The sequence below is a fragment of the Mycteria americana genome, chromosome 1 (genome assembly GCF_035582795.1).
Source record: "Mycteria americana isolate JAX WOST 10 ecotype Jacksonville Zoo and Gardens chromosome 1, USCA_MyAme_1.0, whole genome shotgun sequence".
Lineage (NCBI taxonomy): Eukaryota > Metazoa > Chordata > Aves > Ciconiiformes > Ciconiidae > Mycteria > Mycteria americana.
This window is the reverse complement of record NC_134365.1, coordinates 210,951,425-210,978,323: the sequence shown is the minus strand read 5'-3', so window position 1 is coordinate 210,978,323 and position 26,899 is coordinate 210,951,425. Positions and strand designations below refer to the sequence as shown.

General features: G+C 36.9%; 1 protein-coding gene and 1 non-coding gene across 5 annotated transcripts in view; both read left to right on the top strand.

Moving 5' to 3' along the window:
• Window positions 1-26,380, top strand: part of CEP295 (centrosomal protein 295) — a 45,449-nt gene extending 19,069 nt beyond the window's left edge. For 2 of the 4 annotated variants that reach the window (XM_075491098.1, XM_075491099.1), the window contains exons 11-29: window positions 108-214; window positions 1,762-1,974; window positions 2,806-2,903; window positions 3,029-4,112; window positions 5,068-5,239; window positions 5,363-5,515; window positions 6,867-7,091; window positions 13,080-13,186; window positions 14,728-14,866; window positions 16,415-16,648; window positions 18,033-18,187; window positions 18,440-18,602; window positions 20,959-21,599; window positions 21,899-22,072; window positions 23,254-23,371; window positions 23,643-23,846; window positions 24,397-24,505; window positions 25,023-25,122; window positions 25,994-26,380. In XM_075491098.1, coding sequence (XP_075347213.1) covers window positions 108-214; window positions 1,762-1,974; window positions 2,806-2,903; window positions 3,029-4,112; window positions 5,068-5,239; window positions 5,363-5,515; window positions 6,867-7,091; window positions 13,080-13,186; window positions 14,728-14,866; window positions 16,415-16,648; window positions 18,033-18,187; window positions 18,440-18,602; window positions 20,959-21,599; window positions 21,899-22,072; window positions 23,254-23,371; window positions 23,643-23,846; window positions 24,397-24,505; window positions 25,023-25,122; window positions 25,994-26,041 — 4,244 coding nt within the window. In that variant the 3' untranslated portion in view covers window positions 26,042-26,380. Of the gene's footprint in view, window positions 1-107; window positions 215-1,761; window positions 1,975-2,805; window positions 2,904-3,028; window positions 4,113-5,067; window positions 5,240-5,362; window positions 5,516-6,866; window positions 7,092-13,079; window positions 13,187-14,727; window positions 14,867-16,414; window positions 16,649-18,032; window positions 18,188-18,439; window positions 18,603-20,958; window positions 21,600-21,898; window positions 22,073-23,136; window positions 23,372-23,642; window positions 23,848-24,396; window positions 24,506-25,022; window positions 25,123-25,993 lie in introns of those variants that run through there. The other 2 variants (XM_075491101.1, XM_075491100.1) reach the window with 2 other exon arrangements.
• LOC142405094 (small nucleolar RNA U2-19) lies at window positions 14,399-14,482 on the top strand. Its single transcript, XR_012774068.1, has one exon. It is a non-coding gene; the product is annotated as a small nucleolar RNA U2-19 (small nucleolar RNA).
• Window positions 26,381-26,899: the final 519 nt, after the last annotated feature.

The window sequence follows — 26,899 nt, the reverse complement described above, 5'->3', positions numbered from 1 at the left end:
GCTTATGCATTTTGTTGAGAGAGGTTGCAAAACTGTAAAGCAAGATGTAAAGAAGATCCAAGGCCCTTTCTGACTGCAGTTACAGTTAAATAACATGTATATTTTAGACGCTGTGGAAATGTTGGAAAATACAGTTGCAGCTGAAAATTCAGTTCTAATCCATCCTCAAGAACAAGCAGCTAAAATTAGAATGGAAGAGGAGAGACAAAAGTGGGTAAGTGTGTGTGTACTTATTTCTATCTCAGTTATGGTGTAAAAAAAGGGATTTACAGAAGACTTTAAAATGCTTCAGGTTATATAACAGCTGTAGATCCTTTTAACATGCTTGTAATACTTAAATAAACTTTTACTGTAACATTTTCTATGCTTAGCCTCTGTGTATTAACTTTTTAAAAATTACTAAGCTCTAGCTGGAATTTAGAATAGAGTGGAAAAACCCAGTTTCTTAAAATCTAACAAGTGCTGTAGGCCAGGGATGCCACCCTATGATTAAATGAGAATCCCAATTGTAGATTAATACGTTTTGCTTTAGGGAGGATGTAGTAAACAATACACAACTCTGTGAAAACTTTACTAACCCTGTGTAATAACATAGGAAGTTCTGTGGGATTGTGTTTAGAGTGACAGGAAAAGCTTACAAACCTTGAGTATTTCGTGTGTGTGTGTTCGTTTAAATAAACTAGGAAACAAATGCAGAAAGTCTTTTGTGTCTATGGGAATGCTACATTTATTATATTTAGAAAATAGTAATTTTTTGTATTAATTCATTATGTGTGTTTTGTATATGTTTCATTATATTTTCATTTTTGTTGTATCCTTAGAGATGTACCAGCTATTATGTAGTGGCTTATCAATTTAAAAAACAAAAAAGAAAGTTGAAATTCGGGTCTTAGTGCAGCCTTAAATTGTAGAGTTAAAGTTCAGGAAACAAAAATGTGATGAAATAATACCGGTTTAGGGGAAAACAAAAAAAGCAGCAGATCCTCTGTGAAAGTGTGGTTACTTTCTTTAACATTCATTTTCTCCCACTTTGCACCTGCCCAGGTGTACATATTGCTATGCCCACTTTAACTGTTCTCAGGTCTAGCTCTTTCTCAGGTTGCTCTTCCTGACATCCCCATTCAGACTCTGATTAAAGGCTGTTGTCCTCTTCATCTTTGCCAGTACTTCGAAATTTTTCTTTGCTTCTATTCTAAAAGTATATGTGCTGTTGCTACGTGTGGATCCAAGTGATTTGTAGCTGATAGGTACATGGAAAGAGAATAAAAATAAACAAACCACTTCAGAGATTTATGAAGTGCTCTTAAAGTGGTTGTACATTAGCTATTTCAGAAGTTTTGTAAGGCTTGAATTAACATTTAAATGTGTTGAACTCTTGATGAAAAGCTCTATAAAATGCAAAGTAGATTTCTGAATTCAGTTGAAGAAAAGGACTTCTCTTGCAGTCTCTGGAAAATGATAATGTATCTTGAATGGTTAGATTCTGATTTTATCCGTTCTACTAATTTGAGAACAGATAATAGTGCAATAGTAAATGTATTCAGTGACTATTAGAAATATCTAGGTAGTAAAACAAAATTATTGTTGTAAACATTGGAACTATTTTTAAAGGCCTCTTACAATTTGGAAATGCCTGTCACAAGCAATAGAACTTCTACTGTAAGTTGAAACAAAGTTTTGTGTGTGGTGGTGTGTGTGAGGGGTCTTTGATTTCTTTGTCCTTCGGTTCTGGAGATTCACCTTCATTTTTCTTCTTAATAGAATGAGCAAATAGAGCAACAGAAACAGGAACAGCTGGCCTTGCTTAAACAAATTGAAGAAGAGAGAGCACGTTTGGAGGCTGATTTTCTGAAGATCCAAATGCAAACCTGTTTGGAGGAGGTTAAGAAAAAAAAAGAGGAGGAAGAGCAAGGTCAGCTGGTACAAAACCACAGTGTTCCTTCTACAGATCAGCAGAACAAAGTGGAACATGAGGTGAAGAATTGTAGAAAATTGTGTGTTGTTTTTTAATTATCTTTATTATAAAAATCAAGAGCACTGTTTCCAGTTTCAAATCATATCAGTCAAGACAATCAATTTTTATTTCTTAGGCTATGAATCAGAAGTTCATACATATAAAAGCTTCCTTTTGTCTAACATAGAAGCTCTTACTTCACGTATCACTGGACTTTGAATACTGGATTCTTTGCATAGTCCCAGGGACAGCATGTCAGTTTAAAATACCTGTTAGTAAAATCTGATTAGAGTCATATAATGTTCATGCATGTACACATATCCTTTTTCAAGAAGGGGGGAGTGTGGGGAGGGAAATCTTAGGGGGGAAAAAAAGGGCAAGAAAAAAAACACCTCTACGTTTTCGTCTGTCTAAATCTCCAACAGCTACTTAAAGGAGAGGAATTTATTGAGAATGTTGAAGGAAAGTAATCTTTTTTAAAATCTTGAATAATTTGCACAACCTGTGCTCTTCTGAGAATCTGATTGCCTTGAAAATGCAGCTCTATTGGATTATTGCTCCCTGAGTTTGCTGCTGGGTACGTTTACCTCTTTGAGCTCAGCTGCTGTAAGCACCATTGACTTTGACGGTGTATGCTCAACTTGCCAAGAGAGACTGTAGCTGTAGGCCATCTGTTCCAGAAACTGCTTTAGCTTCATTGCCTCGGGCTGAAATCTCACACACTTCAAATGGTGGTACAGAGTGGCTTCTGTAAACTTAGGAGAAAAAACATACAGCTTAAGGTTGTTGCTTTAATAGTTTTCTGTGAATTATTTGTATATGTGCACTTAAAATTATTTTATTTTGATTAGACTGCAAATACTACTGTATCAGAACCCAGGAGTCCTAGAGAAGACAGCCATTTACAGATGATTCGTAATTATCAACAACGCCTTCTACAGCAAAATAGGTAAATTCCTTTATGAAATGGAAGTCTGAGTTGCCTGTTTCAAATAATTTGAATTGCTTTGATTATTGAAATTGATGTTTATCTTTGCACCACTCTGGAAAGATTCATGTTTTCGTTCTGTTCAGGCTGCACAAACAGGCCATTGAAGAAGGTAGAAAGCGTCTACAGGAGTATCAGAATAAACTGAAGCAAAGATACTTGTCTACTTCTGCAACACCCCTGAGATATGTGGAAACAAAAGCAATTAATTTAAAGCCTGTCTCAGAACCACTTCTACAGAGGCAAGGAGTGCAACCGACACAAGACCAGTCATCTGAACAAGCACATGCACAAGACTATGCACGGTTGCTACATGTGTTTTCAAGAATGTCACATGTGTTGGAAAAGCCATCTTCACAGAAGCATGAAGAGCAAATGCATAACACTTGTCCTGGCAGACATGTGCAATTTTTAAAAGCATTGAAATTGAAGCATGGAGAGTTTCGCTTGCCGTGTGGCTGTCCCTCACAGGAACAAGTAGGAATGTTGGAAACCTCCAATAACCACGTCAGAGAACCATCTCTGTTCCAGGTACCATCAGGGTTAGTAATGAAAGATGTCACTGCAGTAAGAACGCAACCAGAAGCACACATCCAACATGTTAGATTTGTTTTGCCTGCAGAAGATTCCTCTGAGCCTGCAGAAACACTGCACTTTAAAGAGTCATCTCAGAAGATGTCTAGCTGTCAAACAGAAACAGAAGCTGGAAAAGAGCCTCCACTTAAGACACCCCTCATGCCAGCAGCAAAGGGATCTCATATAGTTCAGGCAGCCTCAGTTGATTCTTTGGCGTATCAGCAGGGATCTGCAGAGAGCACCATCAAAACAAGCCTTGAACAACCCCTCAATCTTTCTGAACCTGTGACTTTACCTCATGAAGAATCTAAAGCCCAGGGTGTTGAGGAATTCTTGATATCAAAACCGGGAGATGCATCTTTGTTAAATTATTCTGGTATACTGAATTTAAGGGACAGAGTGTTGGCCTCGTCAGAAAGCATCCAAGCTCAGCAAAAGTATTTGAAAGAATTGCAAGAGCAGCTAGATGCACAAAGAGAAGCTCTTCTTTCTAGACAGAAAATACAAGAACAACTACTTTTACAGAAGCAAGATAAATTGAAGGAACAGATGCAGAGACAGCAAGAGGCTTTGAAAGGATTTCTGAACAAGCAGGTAAGCTTTATAAATGCTTTGCATGGTAAGTCATCCTAGTAGGTGATCAAACTTAAGAGTGAATGCTACCAGTTAGCAAAGTATCCCATGGAGTGTTGATAGTTTTAGGTGATTTGCCATAATGAAAATTTTAATTAGGACTTGTAACTTGTTTAATTAGTTCTTTTCTGTAAGGCCCAAGAGCACGGTTTTGTTCATTCTAACAGAAGTAGTATGAACTTCTGTGCATGGTCTCTGAACATAATGCCTATTGAAATAGTTATGTTGCCTGAAATATCTGCAGGTATAGTTTTCTTCAGCTCTAGAAATGCAGCTTTTTGTGTAAAACAGCTCTTGTATTCAAAATACTTAAGCAGTACTTCAAAGGTTATCATAAGCATTTTTAAAAGATTTTTTTTTAAAGTTTGTCTTTATGTGTACACGTTAGAAAATTGGTTTGTCAGGTGCACTCTTGACTTGTAATTTTGCTTGTTTCTGGGTAACAGAAGAAAAATCCAAGTTTATTTTTGAGTTTCTAAAGAAGCTCCTTTTTTTTTATTATTTAGTTTTATTTAAACAGAAGCTATCTTAAAAATAACTGTTGCCTGGAGTCCCTGTCTCTTGCTTTTACAATCTCCAGACAGCTAAAATTCCTGAATTCAGGAGCTGAAAAACTGAAAGCACACTTTTCAGGAATTGTTCTTGTTAACAATGCTGAGTATTCTAATCTAATCTAACAAAGGCCTTGAAAATGTAAATAATTATGTTTTAGCATATTAGGTTTGTAGAGCTAAATAAAATACCTATATGTCCAAATGTTTTTGTAAGCTAAGCAAGTCTGTCCAGTATCTTACATACTTGGACTTTCTCAAAGTGCTTAATATTTTCCTGCATGGAATACACACGCAAGAAAATGCTGGTTTGATAAATAAGTATAAGTACAATTTTACCTACAGTTGCTCTCCCCCCCCTGAAGGTGAGACATATTTGCACAAATGAAGAAATGACAGAGGCACAAAAGCCTAACTGGATTAATAGAACTGACTTTTTCCAAGTCTCGGAAAACTACCAGCAAGAGAATTGTGGCAGGAGTAAATTTTACGGAAGTGAAATGATTTCACAGTGCATCGGTCCAGCTGAGCAAACTGGTAATACCGTATAGTATTTTTCATTATAATTTTTCTCATTTTGCAGCTGAGATGGAGTCCTCTTCCATCTCTCCAAGTTAATTTTATATATATTATTGCAACATAAAAAACTTTGTTTTACAGAACAGTCTGAGAAAGTTCTATGTAGAGAACAGAAATGGAGATCTTCCAAACCACCTGTGGCAAAAGTCAAGTTAGGGCTTGATTTGGAACAACATGAACTTAGTGTTATACCAGAGGTAGACACACCGAAGAGTTGCAACATTTCTTTTGCAGGTAATATATATATATATATATGTAAAATATGTAATAAATCCTGCTGTTCCTGAGAAATACGGATTGGAGAAAACTAATCTTTTCTGAAGAGTCTTTGAGAAGATTGATTATGAAATAATAGCTGATACTGTTGTCTTTTTTTTTTTTAAGGTATAATTTATATACTAGCAAAGTGAGTTATAGTTGAGAAAAGCTTATCCTGTCAGTGTCTGTCTAGAAAAACATAATCAAAACAAAAATTCACCAGGAAGAGAAAATTCACCATAATTCCATGACTTAAGTTCCCTCTTGATTTTTCTCTTGGGCAGGGTCTGTGTTAATAGACAATTGTACAATAATTGTAAAGAGAACCTTCAGAGTTGATGGAAGGTCTTTAGAGGTTTAGCTTTTGAGCATACCAAGAAGTGAGCGTGAAATCTTTTAAATAAGGAGTTAGTATCAAGTTTCTACAGAAACTTTTAGACCATCTTTTTAGGGTTTTTTTTCAGTTATAAAACACTCTTTGCAAAAATTTCAGAGATTCATCTTGATTCGTCTTGGCATTCATCTTGAGCAAAATAATGAAATAAAGAAACAGCTGATATGGGACTTTTTAAAATAAAGTAATTAATGCTAGTCAGTATCAGTTTATGCAGAATAATTCTTGTTGAACTACTTTGGTATCTTGATTAGACAACAAGTTTTGTTGGTGAAGGTTTTGATTGAAGAATATATTTATATTCTCAAAAGCACTTAACTTAGTGTTACACATCTTAATTAAAAAAAATAAAAAACAAAATACATACCAAGAAAGTTTTATGAAATATTATCCAGTGGAATTCTGGAGTAGGGAATACTCATTTGCTGCGTAATCCCATTATGATCCACAGGTGATTTTTCTTTTTTCCTGTATTATCTAACTATTGGTCATGGTAGGTAGTAAAAAGTTGGACTTGACTTTTTTTTATTGGATTGGGTGGCCAAAAAGGGCTGTGTTGTGGCGTGGGTTGGGGAGAAAAATCTTTAAGCCAGAGCAGAGAAATTATATTGCCTCTGGATTTGGAAAAATTACTGAAAGTTTTGGTGGATTTGCTATGTGGAAAAACTTGTTTGAATTTTTTTGGAAGAAATATTTTAGTTGAGTTAGGAATTATTTTTTGAGAAGTCTATGACCTGTATAATCTTTCAACCTGTATGATCTATAAACTGTGCAATACAAAGGTTTTTATTGACCTGATATGGCTAACTTTACATTAATGTATGAATTCAGCAGGTTCTTTCTGTAGAATAGAATATACATCTTAATGTTTTTCATGACGTGCAAAACACTGCATTTCTATACCTAAACTGATTACAAATGTTTTGAATTCAGATAAAACAGATTCTGTTGGTGGAGAATCTTCTCCCATTTCGACCATTGGGGAGTTTGCATATGTGAAATGTTACAGTCATGCTCTTCATGAAGAAGGCAGGTTGCCTTTGAGTATAACAAACTACAAGGAACAAATCTGTAATGGAAGTCCAAGGCAAAGTAAACAGTCAAGTAGATTATTACAAGAGGTGCTGCTGATGACTGCTGAAAATTCATATGATTCAGGTGAGGAAATCCTCTTCCTTTGAGGAATTATGTGAATACCATTCAGCACTGCTAACTTTACTGCTATTTATTTGTAGCATATGATGTGACTTGTTAAAGAGCATATGCAGTGCTATTGAAATAATGTTTAATTTTAAGTGTAAAAAAGGGTGTTTCAATAAGCATCTGTCTCAGAATGACTGAGTTTTTTCTTTTTGTGTGTGTGTGATCCATTAGCATTCTAGTAACAAAAGTCTACACTGCAGTGAACTTCATTGCTAACAACACTTATCCAGTGCATGTGCTTTTTGTCTGTACCTGTAGAATTGTCTGTAAAGAAACTTCTTTTGTACTACTTGATTGCCCTGCCCTGACCAGCAGAATCCCATGCATGCATAGGGAGCACACTGCTGTAGAAAGCTGCAGGTGTGTCTTCCTCCTGAGGGAGGTATCTTCTGCCCAGACTGGGGGCTGTTCAGGTTTGCAGCTTCACCAGGTGGGAACCTGTTTTGAGCAGACCAGTGGTGTGCCTGATTCCGTACCCAGTGATTCCTTGTATTGACACAAAGGAAATTAATGCTTAAAGAGAACTCTGGAGTGTTAACATGCCAATGTAGATGCCCACTGAAAGATCAGTGTATATAAGAAATTGCTTAAAAATACAGTTGAGACAAAAAATAGAAGGCTGAGTGTTACCCTTAGCTCAAAGAAACAACTTCGAAAGAATCAGCTGTTAGTTGTGACAAAAATAAAAATAGTGGAATAATGTAAGGATTACTCTAATTCTGATCTTTCCTGTTCATCTGTGGAGAGCTTTTATTAGAGATCACACCTTTGAGGACAGGACGGACTGTGTCCATATGTGACAAAGTTAGTCTGATTCCATAAATTAAACCAAGTTGTTTTGGTTATCAAAAAAAAAAAGTTGTTTTTGTTATTAAGTGGTTTGTGAATGTTCAAAATTAATTTTGTTACAGGGTTGTTGAAACCTACTAAGCATGTTATGGGTAGCTTGACTGGCTTCATAAAAGGACAAAGGCTACTAGTCTTAGGTAAACAAAGAAAGCAGGTTACTAACAAGTGTTTCAAGAGATTGGACTAACAAGTGGTTGTCAAGGTTTTTAATTCCTACTGTTTTTTCCCTGCCTATACAAATTTAGCTTGTCTCTCCAGTCTTGGAATAATGTTAACTCAAAGGCTCCAGTACTTTCAGTTGCAATGCACTTGCTTCTCTTCAAATTTCCTGCAGATTGAAATGCAGTTTATTGCCACTGTAATTGAGAAATGCTATGCCTGACTTGCTGGGAACTGTTACACAAAGTTTGCAAAACATTGACTAAAGCAATTTGAAGCTTGTTACAGGATGACAGCATCTCATGGTCCAGTACAGTTTTCAGTATCCATCTAAAATAAATACATTACTACAGCTGCAAAGGAGTTTTCAACACCTTTGCTATCTTATATGTACTTCTTTACGAGCAATACAGCTACGTAGTATGCACCTCCTGGTTTTGCTAGGAATTTCACCACTGCCCCAAATCTTAAGATAACTTTTCATTTAGTTTGTGTTGAGACATCCTTTCCAATTCAATCAGGATTTACTAGGAATTGAAGTTGTTTTGAATAAGTACATATAAGCTCATTTTTTTTCAGCTGCTTCCTTTAATTCTCAGAATACTTTTTGAAATATACCTATATTTAAACTTAAATTATCACTAAAGAATTTTGTCTTTTTTTAACAATATTTGAAGAAAAGGCTTGTATTTTTCTGAGTAAGTCATAGAAGCATTGCTAGATCAGCCGTTACCAAATTAATCAGAAATATCTTAGTATAGTGTCTTTTTACACTAGTGAGTATTATATATGAACAGTGCAATGGTTTATGTAAGAGGATTAGGAAACTTCATGTGAACTTCTATATTTATTTAAAAAAACCCAAAGCTTTATGTGATTACGTATTTAAGAGGATTGTCCTCTTGAGCAGTTCAACAACTAAAACTGTCAACAGTATCTTTGTAATTTGAAGGCTGTGAAGCACTCTGAAGCACTACCACATTTTCAGTAACTAGTGCAATATCTTCAGCAAGAAAATCTACAGTCCATGTTAAATATAAAGTTTCTGAAGGGGAAATTTAAGGTGCATTTTAAGTTGTGTATCATATCCTTATGATAGTAGGTTTGGTGGTGTTTGTTTTTTTTTTTTATTTAATTGTTAGGTTTAGGGTTTTTTGTTTGGTTGTTTTTTTAAATTTTTTTGCAACTTGATTCTAACCAGAACATGTCTGCTCTCACCTTTAGAGACACAATTGCATCTTGAAAACATGGGAAAACTGCAAACAAGTGCTTTGTATGTGTGATCTTTGACCTTATTCTCTGACGTTATGTTCTTGGTCATTTCTACCTTTGATCAAATAATGTAAAGCTTTACAACTTGAGAGTTGTACTGTTTTCATTATTACAGAACCACTAGATGTGCACAAATCCTATTAATCACTGCTCACATGCTTTTTCAAAATAAAGCACTAAAGATAAAAAGGTAGAAGGTATACAGGTTCTTAAAAAAATAAACTTGGTAAATCTGCTTGGATACTTTATCAACCAAGGTGAGTTTCCTTTGATATGAGACTTGGCCTTGGGTAACAGCATTTTTTTTTTTTTTTTTTTAAATCTCTATAATTAGCTGTATTTCTTTCTTCCAATTATTACAAGAACAAAAATAACTTTAACCCTCTCAAATTTAGAAGCAGACATGTCTGAACATAAAACGGGTCTTAAGGACTGCTTCTGGTTAGGGGAGGATGAATGCCTATGCTCAGTATCAAGTGGCTACAAGTGCTACACAGACTGATCGGCTGGTTGGCAGGCAGAGAGGACGGGTAACTCTCAAAGTGATGTTGCAGTAAGTGCCACCAGTGAGGCTAAGATTCGGATTGCTCTCTCTTAACCGTGCCACTGATGTATGACAAGGTAGGAGGAGGTAGGAACTTTGGATACTCGATATTTCTTCTTCCCAATCCAATTTGGTTAAAACGGGCTAATAGAATGCAAATTGTTAATATGGAATTGCAGAGTCATCCTACAGATGAGACGGGCGGTTTAAGGGTATAAACCTCATTTCCTTAGGAAGTCAGCCTGAAAATAGTGACTAGATTTGATACATAACATCTCTCAGTTCTCCTTCATTACATATCAACAGGCTTGTCTCTATTCATCTTTAACGGTCCCCTTGAGCAGTGTTCCAGATGTGATTATCTTCATGTATTGCTACCCCTATGCAGGGATGTTACTCCAAGCATGATCATTTTTTGTGTGATCCAAGCTAACCAAGCTAAGATTTCAGTTTATTTTTAGTAATCCCAAATATTTGTCCATAATTCATTATTGTGACAGATTGTCATCACCAATTTAGCCAAACTAGCGTGGAATACAACTTTTTTTTGTTTGTCTGCATGGTTGGATTTGGACTAATCCTTGGTTTTATATTGTCTTCACTGAGTGGTTTGTTTTTCAGTCTTTTGTTTTCAAATTGCACCCTAAAATAATTGCTGCTATTTTACTTCAGTTTCTGTTTGGGGGGGAAGCATTTTGGATATTACAGCCTCAATTTTTAAATACAAATTCTTTGTCATATTGTGGTGGCTAGGAGGTTAAAACATTAAAGTCTCATGTTGATGTCAGGAAGCTGTGAGGAACAAGAACCTTGCACTATTATTTTGGAGGGAGGAGAGAAGAATAAAGACCCCTCCTTTATGAGTCACCAAATACAGCGGGTTTTTTAAGGATATTAATGTAATAAAGTCACGAGATAGGAGCATGTTGTATTTTTAATTAAATAATTCTGTTTATAGCATGAAATTGCTACTGTTCAGCCCTTGTATTAATAACACAAGAACAATGCGGGTTATTACAGTATAGTAATGAAACATTTGTAACATAGCTCTCCACAGAATTTATATACAAGAGAGTATTAAATGCTTGAATCTCATCTTGTATGTATCCTAAATTACTACCTGTCAGGCTGATACCGTTTAGAAAATAAAATAATTTTTTTCAGAAAAATATCTAATCTTGATGTAAAGGTATCAGGAAACAGAGAATTCTTTGGTAGCTTGTTCCAGCATTTAATTTTTTATCAAATTATAAAATAAATGGTCTATTTCTGGTTTCTGAATGTCTGACAGCCATTTGTAGCCACTGCTTCTTGTTATTACTTCGAGTTTTTTCTCCTACGAAGATATTTAAATACCAAGAGATGATATGATTGCAGTTTTCATGCTGGTTCAAGGAATTTTCTTCAAGGCCTTGCTCATTTTCAGGATCCTCTGTCTCCTATGTTCTGCTCCAAAGAGCAGCAGACTTCTGCAGCGTATCTAGACTCAGTCACACTACTGCCACATCCAACCAAGGAGCTTGTTGCCACCTTGGTCTACTCAAACCTTAAACATTATCTTTCCTGTGAACCTGAAGACCTTTGTCACGTACTTGTGGAAAAGGGATCAGAAGCCAGTGTTCTGTGCTCTTAGGTTTAGAATTTTATCTGTTTTGGAACAGTGTTGTTTAACAGACCCAGCTTTGCAGGAGGTTGAGGTAATTTTTACTGTTGCAGTGCTACTGTCTTTACCGTTCTTCCACTCTTCATATTATCTGCAAACTCTCTTGCCAACACCTCTGTTCAGTTACTGATCAAAATGTCATAAATGATCAGGATCAAGCCTGCTAGAACTTTCTGGAGAATTTGTGAGTGTGTGGGGGGGAAGAAGCCATTTGAGAATTTCTTTACCCTTTATTTTGAGATCACTCAGCATTTAATGTAGTAACATAGTAAATTAATTAAGAATAGGTTAACTTCTCTTTTACATCTAAAATATATTTATTTGGATTATTTCATTTCATGTCTTGTACTTTCTCCTAGAAGAGTACTGGATGATAGTGGCTACAGGAAACCTTAGATTCCCCCCCTGCCCTGCCCCCAGAATGAATTTCAAATTGTTTCATATTAACTGAGATACATAAGTATCGCATCATATAGATACTTCACTGGTGTTGCCTCACAGAGGAAACCTCTCCCCCCTTTTTCTGTATAATAGGAAAAATGGAACAACTGAACTCCACCTTCCAGTAAGAAATGGAGTTTCAGTTTATACAAGGTACAAACTAGTGTTAGGATTCACAAAACACTTGAGACCTGCCTAAGTATAGAGCCTTACAAATGCTGGGGATTTGAAATGTCTCTGTCACTAGCAGCCCTTGTAGAATTGGGAGAAAACACAGCTACTTCACTTCTACTGTTAAATTTAATTTTGATATTTAGCACTTCTTTCTTGAAAATTATTACTGGAAATAACAATACTTATTTTAGAGGAGTTTGCTTGACAATTAATTTACAGTCTTAGAATTGTCAAACTTTGAAGGTGCTTGCCAGCACTTAAATACAGAAATTGCATTTTTTTGGTACTGCTATGGTACTTCTTTTGCACAGATACTGATCTTACTTATTTTTATGTGCAAGAGCATTATGGCAAAGGTGATTCAGTTCCACAGTAGTAGTCATGCTATAGTTAAGTAATTCAGCATTTCTGATTTTGCTGATCTGCTTAGAATGTCTGCTTTTCTTCATAATCATTGTAAAGGTAAAGGGCAAAAGATTCCCCCCCACCCCTATTAAATGATTGTAATAACACTAGCAAAGCCATGTTTCATTCTGCAAAGCCAAAGCGTGAATTTCTAGCTCTTCCTGCATGCCCTGCAGAGAGCAGTCATGCTAGTTAGACATTTTTAGGAAGGCTGGTCAAGGAGAACCACTGGCTGCCAATTAAATCAGTGGTACAGTAGGGCAGGAGGTATGTTGTAGGTGAGAAGAAAGTGGTAAGGATGGGCAAAATCAGTGCCCTAATAGTGAGGACAGCAGCAGTAGGGTATTACTGACATCTGGTGTTCAAAAAAAATTGCTAACTATGAACTCAAAAGTTGCTTTCTATTCCTTATTGTTTCTATTACATTTGTGTTTAGCCCAGTCCCAGGATTCTCAAGTGGCTCAGGATTCACCAGTTCTTGCTGCTGAAATTGGAGAGGGAGTTACAACACATTCTGGACCATCATTCAGACTTGATAATACGGTTAGTCATATCAAAATAACTATATAACATAACTTACTCTTTTATTTTGTGATGAAGTCTTTCTTGGGAGGCTAGGACTGGGTGCGGTATTCTAGATGCAGCAGTATAACAAGCACCAAGTAAAGAGAGGTGATCACTGCGATGGATCTACTGGCTATATTCCTGTTCAGACAGTGCAGGATGCTGTTGCCCGTCTTTGCTGCCGGGGCACACCGTAGGCTTACGCTCAGCTCGCTGTCTGCCGAGACTCCTGGGTCCTCTTCCACATGGCTGCTCCCCAGGCAGGCCCCAGCTTGGACTGATGTATGGGGTTCTTCCTTCCCAGGCACTGGACTTTGCATTTGTTCTTGCTGAGTTTTATAACAGTCCTGCAGGGCTAGCCCTACAAGGTCCTTCTAGATGTCAGCCCTGCCATGTAGTGTATCAGATTGTCCTCCCAACTTAGTGTTATCTGCAAACTTGATAAAAGTATGGTTTCACCTCCTCTGGTGAAAGGTGTTAAAGAGGACCGGTCATAGGACAAAGCCCTGTCATACTCCACTTGTTCCCCATCTCCAGGTAGAGTGTAACCCTTTAATCGCTCTCCGCTGAGCCTCATTATCCTGCCAGTGTTTTACCCATCTCGTCACCCATCCATCCAGGTTGTGACATCCAAATTGGGATGCAGAAATGTTGTGAGAGACAGTGGCAAAAGCCTTGCTAAAATCAACACGAATGATATCCCCTGCTTTTTCCTCACCCAAAGATCCCATCATTTTGTCAGGAGATAAAAACAGTATTTAAAAAATGCTATGTATAACATGTGTATATGTGTATATAACATGACTTTTAAATATGTGTATGTTAAATATATTTATATAAGTTAGTTTATAATGAAAAATGTAGGGGAAGGGTTTCATAGATTTTTGTCTTTTGTTTTCTTAGTGCACACTTTAATTTGGAGTTTGGGAAGAAATGTTCACATTAATTCTTCAAAATTTTGAAGTACAAGAACCTTCATTCTCTGTTTTGTGACTTTGTAGACCTTACCTCAAAATTAAGGAAGATAATATTTTAGGATGTTTTGTATATTTTTCATTTAATTTTGTAGAATTAAATTTTTGAGTCACTCCTGTATGCAAATGGCTTCGTCTTGCAAGTACTTTGTAAAATTCCTGAGTGTTTCATGTATTGCATATATGTTCCTCTGAGATCTACAATTCTACTGAAGTGGATCTGTGATGAGAAATAGCCAAATCTGATGACCAGAAGATAAAATAATCTTCCAGGTGTCATGATCTGTATGCAGTTCTGAGAGGCTTTATAATAGTGTGTGTGTGCGTGTGCGTGTGTGTGGAGGGGAGGGGGCTGTTGGGGAGTGATGTGTCTGGGACACTGGGTGTGAATGTTTAGTACTGAGCAATGATGAAGCTGTATTTGCCTGACTGTGCAAAACATGAAGGCTTCTACACTTGAACTGAGCTCAGAATAAGATGTGTGGTTTTAAAGCTTTAATCATGGACATCCAGATAGATGGTAATAGGTATGTTATTTCATCCTAGGAAGTACTTTCTAAAGTAGTATCCACAAGCTTAGGTTCGGAGGCTTTCATGCAAGGAATACCCTGTGACTTATCTTCAACAATTTCCACTGGAAGCTTTTTGACTAGTGAAACATTGGATGTAAGCCCTGTTGACACTGGTAAGTGTTTGGGGTTTGTTGTTCTTGTAAGAGGAAAACTGTGTGTTCTCTTTATAACAGAATGGGTCTAGCTCAGTGGATGTAAATTTTTCTGAAATAGGCTAATGGGAAACTTCACTTAATGATTAATGTGTCTTACAGAGTTCAGTGTAACTAGAATACTTTGTTATGTGCTCATGATTTTTTTGTTTTTATAATAATTTAACCTTGCATCAGCTTTGGCAAAGGATATTTTGAGTTTTATTAAGCAACTGTAATACCAGCAGTTTTCAAGTGGCAAATTAAAAAAAAAAAATTGATCCCCAAATGATACCCTGATAAAAGTTTTCAAATCAATATATCATAGATTGTTGCAGAGCTATGATTGTTGTCTTGCTGTTAAGAGAATTGTTCCAGTATCTGCTTGTCACCATAGTAATTCTTAACTTATTTGTGAAAATGTCATTGGAATGCCGTATTGACTTTTAATAGTTTTTCTGGGAAATATGTGTTCATATCCTTTTTTGCTTGCAGTCTGCCTCTTGATCTTGAGCTTTTCATATAATTAAAAATAATTCCTTTATAATAAATACATAGTTGCTCCTCTATATACTGACATTATCACTTGTGAACATGGGAAGTGAGTTTGAAAGTGATTCAATAGTGACCTGTGGATTTATTTACTTTAAGGCTTAATATTGTGTTAATCTGACACATATCTGATCTCATAAACAACCATATGTGTATATGAGTTATTCCATGTTTATAAATCAATTTTTGAAGACTACAGTGTTTGAGCCACTGAAATCTCAGAGTGTATTTTAACCCTAATGTTCTAAACTGGCAAGTGTTATTTTGAGCAATAGACTTCATAACTCGTGACAAATCTGTGTGTTACCGACATAAAAAAGCTAAGACAAATTCTAAGATCATTTGTTTGTAACTTTTCTCTTGTTTTTTTAGTTGTGGAATCAAAATACCAAATGTTTTGGTTACTCAGCTACATGAATAAATTTTTCAGGTCTAGCTGTGTCTTATATAAGACCTTTTCTGATAGCTTTGTGCAATTCTTCTGTAAGCGTATAGACAAAGAGGGGTAGGTGCGCTAACTAGGAACATGATTTTGGTTTCCTTGATTCCCTCAGATTTCTTGTGTTGGTATTAGGCAATTTCTGTTTAAGCATGAATAAAACTACTGCCCAATGTCATAAAGATACTCGAGATCGTATTAAAGGATTGACACATTTACGTGTGAGAGGAAGTAAAAATATGCTAGCTAGCATAAAATAACAGTATTAATTCTTTTCTGATTTTATTGTTTCAGTATTTCTTAAGTCTACGTACTCTGAAAGTGTTAAGCTGTACTGACTACTGCCTAATTAGATATTATCAACTTGAACTTGTGGAAATTTGTCGTAAGGTTTGTGGGAGCATTGACAGTAGACAATTAAAGAAACAAAACCCCAGAGCTCTTTACGAATATTTCAGGATATTGAGCAGTGTATTTTCAGATTACTACTTCTAAATGATTTATATGCAAAACTGTGAACATCTAGCTTACTATTTCAGGATTGTCTTCTGATAGTATGGAAGATCGAATTTTGAGAGAAACAGCAAGCCGCCCCTGGAGCTCCTCGCTGCCTTTTACCTTGCAGCAGAGGCAAGAGAATTTGTCTGGAGCATCTGAACCTCAGTTGCCTGAAGGAGAGATGCACCTTTATAAAGGAAGTCAGATACAGCAGATCTTGAGGAAATGTACTGGAGACTTGAACTCTTACTCGGAGGACAATACACGATTCCAAGGTATTTGCCATTTTAAAGCAGTTCTGGGCTGCGCTCTCATCATACAGAACAAGGAGGACTTTGCTGTGTGTTAGTCTGTATTATTTATATTCAGCTGACATTTTAAAGTCAATAAGGATTCTACATGCGATGCTTTGATGTTTTCATGTTTTGCTTTATGTATATGTCCACATAGCCCAGTGTAGTGCAAAAAAGAAAAGGATAGTCTGATCAGGTATCTCTCTGATCATAGTCTAGTTCTGCACAGCTTCCTGCTACTGTGGTTAGACTGTTTGTTATCTGTGCCGATTTTATCACTTTTTTTATGCACAGCTTTCTCTTGAGGAAGGTAGAGACAATAATGTATAATACTTTATTATTCATGTAGGGTCACATAGTTGATGAAACACTGATTAATAGACTGGTGGGAGTTTTGTTCTCTCTAGAAAAATGTAACAATTCATGAAAATAAGAACATCTTTATTAGCTATCATGAAGATAACACCAGTGTTTTAATTTGAAACACTTTCTCCTGGAATGTTGGAAAACCTAGAATTATAGATTAATTTAGACCAGGAAGGACTTCTAGTTACGTGTTCCAAATTCTGCTTCCTGCTCACAACAGAGCCCACTCAGACCAGGTTGCTTAAGGTCTTGTCCAGGCATGTTATGAACATCTCCAAGGACAGAGATTCCGCGCCCCCCTGGGCAACATTTTAACAACTTTCTTCTTTTCTCTCTCTCTCTCTCTTTTTTTTTTTTTTTAATTGTATCCAACCAGAATTTCCTGTGTTCCATCTTGTGTCCATTATATCTTTTTCTTTCACTGAGCGTGTCCAAGATGACTGACTGCCTCTTCTCTGTACTGTCCCTTAGGATGTAGTAGACAGCAGATTTCTGTGCCCCTTCCCCCACACCCCCAAACCTTTTCTTAAGATTGAACAAACTCAGTTTTTTAGCTTATCTTTGAACATCGTGTGCTTCATCCTTCCTTGAATCATCCTTGTGGCTCTTCATTGGACTTGCTTCACTGTGTCTCTGTGTGTTTTGTACTGGGAAGCCCACACTGCTTCTGATGCAGTCTCACAAGTGCTGAACAGAGAGCATACAGACTTCAGCTTTTCATTTAAAAAAAAAGAAAAAAGCATCAGTGTAGCACTTTCTTGCTGCTTGTTGTACCTGCATTGTATCAGAGGGAAAGAATTGGATGTTGTAAAGGTTGTTCGGTTTTTTTGTTGGTTGGTTGGTTTTTTTTACAAGCTGGTATTTATATACCTGCAGAATTCTATATACTTTATTTACTGCATGTAGAAGCAAGGTATGATATGTCTGTTGGTTCTTTGAGGGATGTTGTTTTGGGGCAGGGGTTTTTTGTTTGTTTTTAAAATAACCTCTTTTCTTACAGCTCTAGCAGCTGAACTTGATTTTCCTGAAACGGAGAGACATTTTCCAAAATTCCATCACCAGCTCTTTCAGCCTTTGGAACCAAGTCTTGACTTTGATACTTCATCATCCTTTTCTCAATACAGAATTAAACGAGACAGCAGAGAATTTAGCAAGGTACTACAGAAAAACTGTGATGGACGAAAACTTTGGCTTAAGATTTCTGTAAGACTTAAATGTGTAATCCCTATACTGTCTTCTGTTTAGAAGAAACACAGTAATAATCTTTGATATACTTAGAACTGGAAACGTTTTTGCTGGTTGTAGCAGAAATGTGATCCAAAAATCAAATATTACCTTTAACTTTTTATCCTTCATATTTCTGAGAAAATGAATCTTAAATCAAGATTTTTTTTTTTTTGCTACTAGACTTCAAAATTTTCAACAAAAAGTCAAGACATGCCTACGTTTCTAGAAGTGGGAAATGCCAGTCTGAATATACAAAGAAGCAGTCTGCCTTCTAGTCTTGAGACAAACGGGCCAAACAACATTACATCAGAAGAGTCGTCTGTTAAAGAAAATGTTACTCTAGGTATGTATAGTCAGATCAATGCTTTCAAAATCAACCTACTGCCAACCCATAAGGTGGATTTGCTCTGTTGAAATGGGGAAGGAACTCTTCACTTCTCTATGAGCCCTACTTTGAAATGTAGTGAATTAACTCTGCTGCTGCTCTCACGCACTGTCTTCTCCACCACCTTTAATGGGTAGAACTCCTAAATTTTGTGAAGTTCTTTATTTTCTCAGCAGTTATGACTTTAATACAAAAGCAGACCTGCGTGTTCACGTCACTGTAATGGATGTTATGTTACTTATTACTTGTGCAGTAATGATGATGTTAGTGAAGAAATATCAACTCTGGCTGAAACTGTCAGTTTAAGTACTTCTCCAAATACTTGTTCATGCATATCCATCATTTGGTAAGTTTGAGGAAATTAAGGAAGCTCCATAAATTGGTTAAACTTTTTTTTAAGGTGTATGTGTTAGAATCTCTCTGATCTTTACTTGTTTTTCTTTTATACATTGTGTCCTTCAAGAAACCATTGAATTTTCCTTTTCCACTGTTAAGTCGCACCAATAGTCATTATGTACGGCATGCTGTGATATTTGGTCTGATTATAGAATTGCTTTATCCATCTACAAAATAAAGGGGAAAGAGAGAGAAAGGAATAAACTTTTAGATTACAATGTAGGAATTAGTAGATTAAAAGTTCATGATTCTACAGCAGCATTAAGTTAACTGCAGCTCATAGCAGGAAAAGTATTTTTTAATGCTTTGCAGTTGAATTCAAATTAACTTGATATTTCATGTATTCTAACTAAAAGCACCAATCTGAAATTCCAAATGCAGCTAGTAGTAATCTAAATATTTCTGAAGCTGTTATTTACCAAGATATCAGGTGTTTCCACATTTTAAGGTATTCCAACAGAAAGCTGAACAGTAACAGGAAACACAGCACAATATTTTAAGTAAGAGATGTATCTATAATGTAAATGTTCCTGGTCAGTTATCTCTGTTATTTGCATATATACACACATCTAATTTTTGGAAACACACACTGTTTATCTTTAAAGCTGCAAGCAACTGTTCTGTGTCTATTATACTTCTCTTTTGCTTTAGCTGGCAGATGCTGCTAAAAAAAAAAGTACTAAAAAATGTCAGAAGAGGCTTACACTCTGAGACTACCTGTGGTCACAGCAAATAGGATTTCGGAAACTCCCTTCTAACTTCAAAACATTCTACTTCTAAATTGCTTATAGAAACATTCTTTGTTATAACTGCAATATTAACTTTGATAAACTTAAAAATATAACTGTGATAACTGCAATATCTCCCCATCTCTTAAGTGTTTTTATAATCCCAAACCAATTATTATTGTGCTTTAAAGGGGTGGGAAAATAACATAAGCAACAGGCTAAGCAAGTAAAAACTATTTTGGGTTGTCAGTTCAAGGTAGATTGATATATAAGTCCATCATCTGGAGAATTTTGTAGTAATGGCTGATGTCGCAGTGTAATTCTTCCCTCCCTGTTAACAGCTATTTATCAGGAGATGATATTCTTTATACATGTAAAATGAGATGTTTTCTATGTGTCAAAGAATGCAAAAAAATCTTTACAGGAAACCTGTAAAGGTTTATGTGATATATTTCTTTGTGTATAAAAAGCCTATAGATGGCATAATGCTGGAGTTTGTGTAACCGATTTTATCGAACTTAGGTCCAAGATATGTTTTTTAAAAAAAAATAAATAAATTTTAAACAACCCTGTAGTTTGTTTGGCATATGCTGTGCTGCTGAAACGCCTCCCCAGTAATTAAAATGTTGGTACCTGACATTTCTCTTTCCCCAGCCTCTTCTGGAAAAAAAATAGTATCTTGATTTGTATGTGTAGATCCTAAGGGAAAGATAATTTAGGGTGCAGTATTGTAACTTCTAGGAACAGCAATCATTGTTCCAATTTGGATGTTTTCTTCTACTTTGAAGAGTTTCTGCCCAAGTACTGGTGTTTTGGATTGTTTTCTGCCTGGTTTAGAGCCCAAAAGGAACTCAAAGGACTTCCATTTACAGAGTATAAATTGTAAAATCCATTGACTTTCACTGTAGTTATGTCAGCACCATCACAAAGTCTGTCCCTAAACGTATTCTAAGAAGCAACGAGAAGTGTTGTTTCCTGAAGTTGTTTTGTGTACAGTGAAGGAATCATTTTATGTAATGTTAATGGTATTATGTTTGAAGAAACTTAAGCAGACTTTTTTTTAAACAAAGTGTTTCTTCTGAATTACTAGACTTATCCATTACAGAAAAGTCTCATTATGGAGGGACTTTTTAAAGTTGAAATTCTGTTGTGTTAGCTAGAATTTTGACTCTTGATAATTTTTGAAACAGGATCTGAAGAATCTTTTCACCCACTGCAATTAGAGTCTACTCTGAGTGCTCACTGTCAGAATGCTGATCAGCCAGTGGATCTTAATGCTGTGTTACAGAGATCTTTTGAACAAACTGCTGGAATTAAAAAATGGGACAATGAGAACTGTATTTCATCTGCTAGAGAATACGAAGAACTGGCAAGAAATATGGAATGTATTAATCTCCAGTGTTCAATGGAAGATCTGCGAAATGAAAGTCTGAATCCACTGGAAGAGCAGAAATCATTTTATCAGCTAAATACCACACCAGTTACAGTGGATGAAACTTTCCCTCAACACTTACTAGAAGAGACTGTGTCTTCTGAAAAATTACCTGTGGAGGCATTTGATAAGAAGTATGTGAAGCTTCCTGAAAAATCAGTTCATGTACATGAAGCAAATAAAGCTGTAGAGCTGGATTCTCAGTGCAATATAAATATAAAGGAGAAAGATCAAGGCTTTCCAGAAGTACAAAAATCTTCGAGGGTTCCCAGAGAAACCAACTTGGAAGACTCAGATACCCATTTACAGATTGTCGTACAACAGAATAGTTCTTTCCAGGAAAGATGTGAAAAACATTCTAAATCTGTGCGCAGAAGCTCATGTCATATTCCAGTCTGGGTGAGTAAAACAGATTTCCAAAAGCAGTCATTTGTGCAGGCTTTTTTGTTGGGTTTTTTTGTTGTTGCGCCAAGTTATTTTAGACCTTTAATATCTGGAAGCTTGGCAGATTTTCTTTCTTCTACATGTTGAATGAGCCTCCTCTTCCTGACAAGGTAACAGCTGTTGCTAGTGCTGGAAATAGTGATTTTTTTTTTTTTTAAAATTATTATTATTTTTTCTTTTTTATACTGTGTGCTGGTTTTGGCTGGGATAGAGTTAATTTTCTTCATAGTAGTATTGTATAATTTATTTTCTAGGAGACTGAGTCAGGGCATGGTATTATGGAAGAACCTGAGCTCACTCTGGTAAGCTCAAATGACATCAGTATTGCAGAATCAGACATGGAACATACCAACCAAGAGAAGATTAAGGAGGATAAAATCAATAACCCAGCATGTGTGGATCAGCCTGAATGTAATGTTTTTACTGAGGTGAGTCTTTATTATCTAACGTAATTCTGATTTTAACTTAGTCTTAATCGTAATAAGGAGAGGCCCCACTGTGGCACTTAATCCACTGTTGCAAAACAAGATAATATTAGGGTTATCTGAGCTTAGCAAGTGCTTGGATCATCTTGTTTCCATGTTCTGTTTTCTGGACAGATCTAACAACTTAAATTTGGGCTATTGCTTAACATCACTACCTTGTCATATCAGTGTAGGTAGAGTTTGGGAAGACTTCTGCTGCTAAGAAAGAGAACCATCTTGCCAGTGTCTGCAAGACTAAATTGTATCCCATTAAGTTGAAGATTTGGATGAGGGGAGAGGGTGGGATAAAACAAAAGCTACGCACTAAACAGGAGAAAAAAAAAGGGGGGGGGGAATCCCCTACCTAGTGGATGGAGCTGCACCAGATCCACACAGTAGTTCTTAGTTTATGGGGAAAATATGATCAGCTCATCATTCTGCCATACTTAACTTGCCTGTGGTATGCTTTTTGCTGTTTGCTTCTATAAAGCAAAGGCCATGAATTATGGAGGGACTGGTTTGTAGTGAGAGAATAGTTTGGGTGCTGAAGCAATGAATTCATTGAGAATTCATCTGATCTATTCATCATTCATCTAATCTAGTCATCTAAGAGACAGGAATTACTTGGTTGGGTGTCTCTTAGATGAAATCATGTTTCAATTGCAGGAGGCATCTAGAGGAGATCCTAAAAGTGCCTAAGGATGGGTCTTTATAAAGTAATTGCAATGTGGGTAAGGTGGAGGTTGGCAGCTGGAGGCTGTACTTGGGCAGTGGGTGTTGCCTGCCAGCTGAGACTGGGGAAGGAGAGACAGCAGTAAGAGTGATGGGGGAGAACTAGAGAGAACCAGAGGGAAGAAAAACAGATCAGTTGAGACAAAATTATGCAGCCTGAATTAAGAACAAGCAATTGCAATCTGGTGGGCAAAGGGTCTTCAGTGGATTTTAAAGTTTTAAAATGTTTTTAGAAAGTAGCTTTTTAATACCATCAAGATCCATTTCTGACTTTTTTTCTTGCATCTGCTATAAAGGCAAAAGAGTAGGTCTTCTATTTGCATCAGCTCTATGCTGGTGGTACAGCAGTACCACTTCACTCAAATCTATTGTGGATTTTAAGCGTTTCCAATCCCCGATTCCTTTTGAAACAGGAGAGAGAATTTTTACCACTAGCTCCAGATGCAGATTATTCTGTGTTTGTAAGGCCTGACAGTTCTTCCAAAGCCTGGAGCCCCAATGACAGTCACTCCCCATCACATCAGACTGCAGGTAATTACATGTAACTTGTTTTTTATTTCCTGTTAGTCCCCAAGCTCCATAGCCAAAGACTGTCTTTTTTTCCTATTCTGATGACAGTGTGGAACATCAGTAAAATATTGAAATATTTTTTTTTGTCCAAGATGAACAGCAGTAACATGACGGACAGGAGTTAACAGAACTTAACCATGTGAGGGACTTCTCGGGACTTTGATATGTTTTGAGGCATCAAGATGCTTTTGATGCAGTGAGAAAGGTTGAGACTTTTCATTCTCTTTCACAGTGATGCTGCTGGAGTTTGCTTCTACACCAGGAAATTTGCAAGAATCTTTTTTAAAAAGAAAGAAGAACTTCATCCAGAAATCTCTGAAAAGAGTAGAAGAAATAAAAAATAAAGAGAGAAAAAATGAAAAGCCAGAAGCTAAACAGTTTCAAAGAGGAAAGTCTGAGAAGTTAAGCAGGCAAAAGGAATCTTTTCTTATCTCTGGTAGGTTTATCTGAGGACAAGATGTAGCATTAGGCATCCTTTTAGTTGCTGTTTTATATCGAAGAACAGATTTCACATTTGTTGCATCTCTGCTATTGCAGACTGGGATATTCTTTGTTTTCTCAGGGATGTGGGAGCTTTGGGTTTTTTTCTGCTGTCTGGCTACCTCTTCAGTGTTGTAGGGGCCCTTATGGGTCCTCTTCATATTTTCACAGTCTGCCCATGTTTGTGCTCATAGGCTGTCTCTGCAAATAATAGTTGTTTATGAAAGAACCACCATATTAAGTGAACTGAGGGATCTCTACTGGCTGCTGATGGGGAGTTGGAAGTTGGCTGTTGAGAAGCATGGCTGGCTTCAAGTACAGGCAGCAGCCTAATGAGTGAGACTACGAATGTTTATTTTCAACACAAGGTGTCATCTCCATTGTGTCCTTTCTGCTAGCCTGTTTCTTTTTTTGTAGTGTCACTTAAAAACCTCTGAACCCTCTCATGGTTTTGAGTTAGCTGGACTAGAGATTTAAGATATGTTTGCCCCCTTTTTTTTTTTAAGGAAAAAAAGGTGCAGTTGCCAATCAGTTGAAGAAAGTAGGAGAAGTGAAAGTGTCTTCTCCAGAGGACAGGAAGTCTGGAGAAACTGAAATGCACCAGCGTACTTCAAGGTATTGCATGAACACAAGTGGGAGAAGTTTGGATTAAAAAAACAGAAGTAGTTCATCTGTGTCTTGTGAAAGCTGCTGGTCAGACAGAGCACAGCTTGTGATCGTCCAGTTGGACCCTAAGGGAATGCTGCTTAACACCGCAATGCTGGGAGAGGATGTTGTTTGAGACAGGTACCTGTTAGGAAATGAAATGTGACTGGCAGCCTGCCCACTTCACAGTGCTAAGGCAGCTGTGCCAGTTAATACATGAAACTAGATGCAACTTGAAACCAAGTTCAGAATTGTACTTGGGCACTTGTATATGCAAGTTACCATTAATAACTCCTGAATGGGGTGTTTGTTAGATACAGGCAGCCACAGAGGAATTTGAAGTGATTCTAGATGACTGGAGAGCTGAGTCAATTTCCTTTATTTTCTAGCAATTGAGACAGTATAAATCTTTAAGCCTGTTAACTTATTCCTGCTTTGCCACTTCCCCCTCCTGACAACATACCATTTTTTTCTACTGTTTTGACAGACTTTATAATCAACTTGCAGAAGTAAAAATCAGAAAGGAAGAAAAAACAAGGCAAGAAACTTATGCTAAAAACAGAGAAAAGGCTAAAGAGTTTCAAAAGGTAATAGCCTGTGACAGGCTCTTCTTACTGGGTTAGTTCTTGTGACTTCACTGAGCTTCTAAGTGGATTAATTGAGACATAGTTCTGTGGTGTGAGTGCAACTGAACCAGAGACTACCAAACCAGTCTGGATTTTGAGTGATGCTATTGGCATATCCCACTTCAGAACCTCCTTGTCAGCACCATGATGTGAAGTAACTCCTGGGGCTGAGATTTCCTCTAAAGGGTGCCTGCCTCAGGCTGACTATTTCTGGTGACTTTAGGTTCAGCAAAAAGTCTACTTGGCAAAAGAGTGAGGGGGTTTTTTATTAGTCCAGACTTGACTGAATTTCCATTATAAGGCAGCCTGTCTTTTTCTGGCTGCTTTGGCTATTCTAGGTAACTTAAGATTCTGCCTAGCTGAGCACACCTCAATTTAAGGTTCCAAGAATCCTGTCTGGGAACCTAGAACAGGGGCTTGAACAAGAGGACTTCATTCTCCCTGTCCCCTTGCTGGACCTCAGACAAGTGGAAGGAAGGAAATGCTGGCTAGCCTTGATAGCCTGGGACTGCTGCTAGGGCTTCCACAGGCCCAAACCCTGCCTGTAGCACTGACCACCTCAACTTTTTTTGTGGTGGAATAAATTGCTGCTCTATCTATATTGTTTTGCAGATTCCCTCAGTAACAGAAAATAAGAGAAATAAGCACACCTTCTCCTTGAAGTCTGTGGGCTTTTTGGAGCAGTTGCAGTAACTGAACCCATTGTACTGTCCATTACAGATGCTGAGGTTATACTTGAGTAGTACCTCAGTTGTGCTCACCTTTTAACACTGGTTTTAGTATAGTCACTTAAGCTACACTACCACAGTCTCATGGTTTGGTTTATTTGCAGAAAATGCTGGAAAAACTACGAGCCAAGAAGACTTGGAAAGCACCATGACTGGCAGAAGACTGAGCGACAAAGAACACTACAGTTTTGGTACAATCCAAGAGACCACTGAATCATGCAGACTTCATTAAGTTAATTGAGGAACCACTAAGAATCCTCAGCTTTAAGCTGTAGGAAAACCATTAAGTAAACAATCTGGCTAGTACCTAAGGTTTTAGTGAGATCACTACAGAAGCAGATTAACTACTGCTTTAAACACAGTTTGTCTCAGACTGAGTAGACTGACATTGTAAAAAGCCTTTCTTGATGTGCACTGGTGTTTTAAAGGGAGATGATACTAACTTTTGTAATATATGTATAAAACATTTTCAAATAAAGCTTTCTTTAAGACCTGAATCCTGAGGATGCAAGACAATTTATTCTGTAAAACTGAAATTTTAACCTGTTCTTTGTGCTATGTGATCTAAGATTAGGAAGTGTGGGTTCCTGCAGTCAAGAGGTACATCTTAAAGCACCTGAAGGTGCAAAGACAGTAAGTAACAGCCTTACATTGTTACTACTTCCAACTGTAGTTCTTCTACCCAGGTTTCCTGAGCTCTAATGCAGAGCTAAGTAATTACATCATCAGGACAAATTCAAAGCTCAACTTTTGCTATAAAGTTGAATGTGGTTATCAGCAGGTGGAAGAGCAGGGTAATTGCATTAAATCTGGTCCTGTTTCAAATACAGCAGCGAAGAGTCTTAGCTTATTTTTGATGAGCAATTAGTTACAATTTAGGCTTGTTTTCACTGATTTTTTCAGTCTGTGGTGCAGTTGCATGTACCACAGTAGCTGAAGCAATTTGTTGCCCCTTTTCTAAGTAAAGAGCCAAAGACAAAACCAGCTTGGCATTCTGTGGAGTTAAGTGA